Raw genomic sequence first — 6,164 nt, 5'->3', positions numbered from 1 at the left:
TGGGGCCTGAGCTCCTTGGTGCCTACGTTCTCTGGTGCCTATGTTCCTCGGTGCCTATGTTTTTTTGGTGCCTACATTCTTTGGTGCCTATGTTCCGTGGGGCCTGAGCTCCTTGGTGCCTACGTTCTCTGGTGCCTATGTTCCTCGGTGCCTATGTTTTTTTGGTGCCTACATTCTTTGGTGCCTATGTTCCGTGGGGCCTGAGCTCCTTGGTGCCTACGTTCTCTGGTGCCTATGTTCCTTGATGCCTACGTTCTTTCATGCCTATGTTCTCTTGTGCCTAAGTTCCCTGGTGAAAACTTTCTTTGGTGCCTACGTTAAATGGTGCCTAAGCTATTTGGTGCCCATATTCCTTGGTGTCTACATTCCCCTGTGCCTATATTCTTTGGTACCTATGTTCCACGGGGCCTCAGCCCCTTGGTGCTTATGTTCTCTAGTTCCTAATTTCCTTGATGCCTATGTTTCTTGGTGCCTAAGTTCCTTGGTGCCTATGTTTCCTGGTGCCAACTTTCTTTGGTGCCTACATTCTCTGGTGCCTACGTTCCTTGGTGTCTAAGCTATCTGGTGCTTATTTTCTCTGGTCACTACACTACGCTGGTTGTAAAAAAGCTATAATCAAAAAATGGCTAAATAATGAACCCCCACTAATTAGCAAATGGAAAAAAAAAACCTGGGAAATTCATAACAAATTACATTATCTCTTAGATAGGAGAGGAATACTGGAAACACTGGATATCCAAATAACAGCCTCCAATCTGACACCCTATTGATTTGTAGAATCCATTACACCTGCACGACGTAAGTCATGTCCCACTCCAGTAGGACTTATCAGGCATATGTAGTCTAATATGAAGATGACTGTGGCAGAGATATACATGCAATATTTTAATATAACATGATAGTCATGTTTTTTGCAGATGTTACCTTCAAGTAAATATCATTTTGGAAATTCTAACCACTTACTTTTACTAAATAATTTTATATTTGAGTATATTTTATGTAAGATATTTACTTTTAATGCAATAAATGTCAGATATTCAAACTTTTACTGAAAAATTATTTGTGAAGGAGACTTCAACCAAGTAATCCTATAGTAAGATACATGTAATTTCACTAAAGTATTACTTTGAGGTACTTCATAAAAGACTAGATTTAAAACCTAATTATGGGACCCCAACGCTGGAAGAGACCATTTACCTAACCAGATCACAGGGTTTGTTAAAATATCACCAATGTAATGCATTTAATAGTAAGTGCTGTTTTAAACAACAGTTGGTAAAATAAATGTCACCATAAACAGGAGTAAAAACTGACTTTTAAGAAGGATCTATAAACACGATCAGGTTTTATAGCAGAGAGGATTTGTTTAAAATAAGCACAAGGAGGTAGGGACAAGCTCAGGTAATTCCAACACTATGGTGACATTTTATTGATCTGTTCAGACTATAAGTGAAAATAACTGTTTTTAACCATCACATTTAGTTGGTCTCTGTGAGCCAGCTCCTGATCAAAGTGGATGTCTCTTTTGATCCAGGAGCTGGGCCTGAGTCAGCACTGGTTTTTGGTATTAGAGTTGATGGAAACAGAAAAATGGAGCTAAGCTTTGATTCTGGGTTTGCACTTGAACCTGACTAATGGGAAAGTCCCTTTTAAATGACAGATGTTGTTACCTCTGGAGCCTGTGCACCATGTGAGCCACAAGTGAGTCAGAGATACCAGGGTAGGCCTCTTCAGCGAGGAGGATAGCCTCCCTGAGCTCATCCAGGACCATGGGGTTCCCATTCACCTGCTCCTGTCGAGCCTTCAACTACAAGAGGTTTACAGATAGGAAAACAYGAATGAAGACATTTCTACCATTTTAGGAGGAACAGATTGTAAGGAAGAATTCTTTGGCAGCAACATATTTGAAAGAAGTTGAAACAGAAGTAACAGAACTATGCATTTACTCTGCTGATCATAAGGAACAGATTGACTGTGAACATCGTGAATTCTCAGAGTAGATTTGTTTCCATCCTTCACCGGAGGAAAGTTTGTTATGGCTGAAGTTGTGACCTCGGTCTGCAATTTCTGACTTGTACTACAGTTCATGACATTGTTTCAGGTGATTAAACAAGTTTGCAGTGTTAGCACCCCATTAGCTCTGCGTTAGCTTTAGAAATGGGACCTTCCTGYAGGCTCTGCTCGACACTGATGCGAGTACAAACTCTCGTAGCACAGTGTTTAAACTTAAATAAATTCAGGAAAAACAACATGAAACTCCACCAGGAGGACCACAACACATTGTGCTACAGTTCTTATTCCAGTGGCTCAGGATGCAGCATCTTCCCCACATGGAACAAGTATTTTTGATCACTTTTCCTAAGCTAAGGTGCTAGCTAACAGCTGGGTTCCAGCGATGGGATGAGCTGAATTTGACCAGAATAAAGTGCAACCAATGACCTAACATCTGCAAGTGTTAGAACTAGCTCTGTGTTTGCATTAGCATAAGTGTTGGTACTGATTGTCATTAGCTCTGCAATATTAGGACAGAACTGCTAACCTAAAAAAAGTCATTTTAGAAACACTGTATTTCCTAAATGTAAAGTTGGGCAGAGGTTGCCCAGTCCGTGAAAAGTTGTCTAAAAAYGAGAAAAATGTTCCACATCATCTACAGTTCAAAACATCACCAGAAGGGTTTGTAGAATCTGTAGAAACCTCTGAGCTCAAATGCTAAAAGTCAGTACTGGATCAAAAAGAAAAAAATTGTRTAGGTCTTCTGGACGGGTTCTTCTCTAATGAAACGTTTCGTCTCTCCTCCAAGAGACTTCTTCAGTCTGAGAGTTTCAGGCAAAATTCAGGCTTTTAAGCCCTGCCTCCATGTGACTGATACTCACATCACATGGCTATYGTTGACACCTAATTAACACTTATTGTTAACAGGGGGTGGAGTGATACCGGCAATAGCAGCACTGTAGGAGGGGGACAACTGAAAACGGAGGCCTCCACCTCTGTTTAATGACGGACGGTCTTTCTTCACAAAAATGGCTTCTTTTACTCCTCTCTCAAACCAACGTTCCTCTCTATCAAGAATGAGAACATCCTCATCTCTGAAAGAGTGACCGCTGGCCTGTAAATGAGTGAAAACTGCAGAGTTCTGGCCATTAGATGTAGCTCGTCTGTGTTGGGACATTCTTTTGAACAGTGGCTGCTTTGTTTCCCCGATGTATAACTGGTCGCAGTCCTCCTGGCACTTAACAGCATATACAACAGTACAGGATGGTCGTGATCTTCAAGCTTTTAGGGGCCACTGCATTAAAAACAGGTCTGGTTCTGTTCTGGACATCACAGCATGGACTCAGAACACTTCCTGGTGTTGTTTAATTCAGCGACAAATTTTAATATTCAGTCAGGTCAGTCAGAAGATGGCAGCTTTTAGGTACTTTTGGAGGAATGTGTCGACATGTTAAGCCAGAGCACCACACACACAAAAGTAACATTTATTGAAATGTTAGAAAATTTTCTATATTCATTAACATTTTACACAATGTCCCATTATTTTCAGAACTAATGAGAATCCAACATGAGGTCACTGATGGATGAACAGAGGACACCTGACATGATGACCAGCAGCCAGCAGGTGGAGCTGTAGGCTATCCTGGATAACAGTCAGTCTGGTTTTATGAGTTAAAACATGTTCTCTCCTCCAGTAACATATACGGTTAGATCCATGTGTATTTGGTCAGAGACATGTTCCTAACTTTGGTTCAGTACATTAGCACAACGGTTTTAAACAAAACATTTCAGAGGCAGCTGAAGTTCAGAGTCTGAGCTTTAACTCAGTGAGTTGAACAAAACTGTTGTATAGAAAAGAAATGAGAAAAACTAAAACATCTTTTAAACACAATCCCTTCATTTCAGAGGCTCAAAGTAATTGGACAGATTAAATAATTGTAAATAAAATGTTCATTTCTAGTACTTGGTTGAAAACCCTTTGTTGTCAATGACWGCCTGAAGWCTTGAACTCATGGACGTCACCAGACGCTGTGTTTCCTCGTTTTTAATGCTCTGCAGGTCTTCACTGCAGCTGTTTTTTGTTTGTGGGCCTTTCTGTCTGAAGCTTAGTCTTTAACAAGTGAAATGCTCAATTAGGTTGAGATCAGAGTATTCCACATGTTTTGAAACTCTGACCAATCAGTTTGGCTATATTTTGGGTGGATTTGAGCACACAGTTTGTTTAAACAGTGGCGCCTGCAGTTTATGGCTGTAAGCACTGTGCTTACCTTGAGATTTTCCTTTGAGTTAAAAAAAATCTTTTATTATAAGTACTTTACTTTTTGATTTTCCCCCTTTATTATTACCAAAATTGTGGACAAAACAAAATAAGAAATGGTCTTTTGTGTCAAAACTTCCTATGTGCGTCTGTGGGAGTAGACTTACATAGACTACATCCTAAACTTTTTTTTCTACAATAAATTAAGAATCTCTTGACTGAACTATAAAAAAAAAACTTCACATACGTCACAATAAAAGCCCTGACCTGTAGTGGGTCATAAATATACATCTGAAGACAGAAAATTCAGTTTATAATCTGACTGGACTGTCCTTATGTGCTGCACATGAGGCAGACTAATTGAAGACATAATAATGAGGACAGAGGACAGAGTCAGATGGAGGACTCACTAAGAGGAAACAGCCTAAAGACCTTGAGCCCTCATTCTGGTACTTTTATACAAACTGCTCCACCTGTTGAAAATGACATCATAGCGCAGCCTCTAACCTGACCTTTGACCAGATGGCATCTTTTCTTCTTCTTGAGTTTATAATTCATACTCATTATGGTTGTTAGAGCACAGGTCCGAAGTAGTTACTGCAGATTTTGGGATYATTTTTTAAAGTTTTTGACTTGATGAAAACATTTCTAAAAGAAGATATTTTTATGAGCGATAAATAAAAAACCTAGAAAACGTCCTGTGGAAGAACTGAACTTACCTCAGATAGAGCAGGAGAGATGACTGAGGCCAGGCTCTGTGAATAAGGCCTCCTTGGAATGTCTTTTGTCTGTCGGAAAGAAATGAAAGAAGTTTGTTCTTCGGCTTCTTTGGGATATGTGAAAACATATTAGTGGCGAMGGCTGACCTGATCCGTTCCCCCCGATTGTCCCTCTCCATTCTGAAGCTTCTTGGGGTCCTTCTCTCGAATGGTGAAGATCCAGTCATCGCTGCCAAAGTCGTTCCCGCCCGACGCCTGACCGTCCTGCTCCCTGATCCGATAGAAAAACAAGAAAACTGATCAAACCAACTTGTTTTTCAAACACAGAGACAATTTCCAATCAGCAAAAACAACAAGAGCAAATGAAAAGGAGGAGATTTGATCAGATTTTACTCACGAGTCTGACTCGTCAGAACTGGACTCTGTAGTTCTAGACTGCTCYGCCTTCCACCTCTTGTACTTGTCCACCAGCTCGGTCAGGTATGACGTCTTCTTAGCATAGCGGACGATTAGTTTATGCTTCAGCAGCTCTTTGGCAGTTGGCCTCTTTGAAGAGAGGGAACAAAATAAGATAAATGTAATCAACAACAACAACAAAAAAAAACCTTTAGGGACATGAGACCACTTACAAAACTGGGCTCCTTGTTGAGACAGGCTTCGACAAACTCCTTGAGTGGTTTGCAGTAGTTGCCCTCCAGCGTGGGGGGGTTGTTCTTTGGGATGAGGAATAAAACCTTCATGGGGTGGAGGTCTGAGTGGGGTGGCTCGCCTTTCGCCAGCTCGATTGCTGTGATGCCCAAAGACCAAATATCAGCCTGGAACACACAGCAGACATGGAAAAACATGAATTTGATTTTTTTTTTAAATCGGAGTATAGCATCCCGGACGAGCCCCAAAGGGCAGCTGTGGTGCAGTGGTAGGGAAGCAGATTTGGAACCAGAGAGAAATACGATACACATACAGTGGGTAAAATAAGTATTGAACACATCAACATTTTTCTCAGTAAATATATTACTAGAGGTGCTAATGACATGAAATTTTCACCAGATGTTGGTAACAACCCAAGTGATCCATACATACAAAGAAATCAAACCATAAATGTCCAGAAATGAAGTTATTTGTAATAATGCTGAAAAACAGCCCCACACCATGATGTTCCCACCTCCAAACTTCACTGTTGGTATGATGTTTTTGGG

General features: G+C 40.7%; 1 protein-coding gene across 1 annotated transcript in view; it reads right to left on the bottom strand.

The window, feature by feature from the left end:
• Positions 1-49: 49 nt before the first annotated feature.
• Positions 50-6,164, bottom strand: part of stk24b (serine/threonine kinase 24b (STE20 homolog, yeast)) — a 19,107-nt gene continuing 12,992 nt past the window's right edge. Inside the window, exons 6-10 of the mRNA XM_014022215.1 lie at positions 5,598-5,783; positions 5,366-5,514; positions 5,116-5,239; positions 4,969-5,037; positions 50-1,807 (exon numbers count right to left, since the gene is read on the bottom strand). Of these exons, the coding sequence (XP_013877669.1) occupies positions 1,667-1,807; positions 4,969-5,037; positions 5,116-5,239; positions 5,366-5,514; positions 5,598-5,783 (669 nt within the window). The 3' untranslated portion in view covers positions 50-1,666. The remainder of the gene's footprint in view (positions 1,808-4,968; positions 5,038-5,115; positions 5,240-5,365; positions 5,515-5,597; positions 5,784-6,164) is intronic.

This window comes from Austrofundulus limnaeus, unplaced genomic scaffold (genome assembly GCF_001266775.1).
Source record: "Austrofundulus limnaeus strain Quisiro unplaced genomic scaffold, Austrofundulus_limnaeus-1.0 Scaffold320, whole genome shotgun sequence".
Classification (NCBI taxonomy): Eukaryota; Metazoa; Chordata; class Actinopteri; order Cyprinodontiformes; family Rivulidae; genus Austrofundulus; species Austrofundulus limnaeus.
The sequence above is the reverse complement of the archived record's forward strand: the minus strand, read 5'-3'. Positions and strand labels throughout refer to the sequence as shown.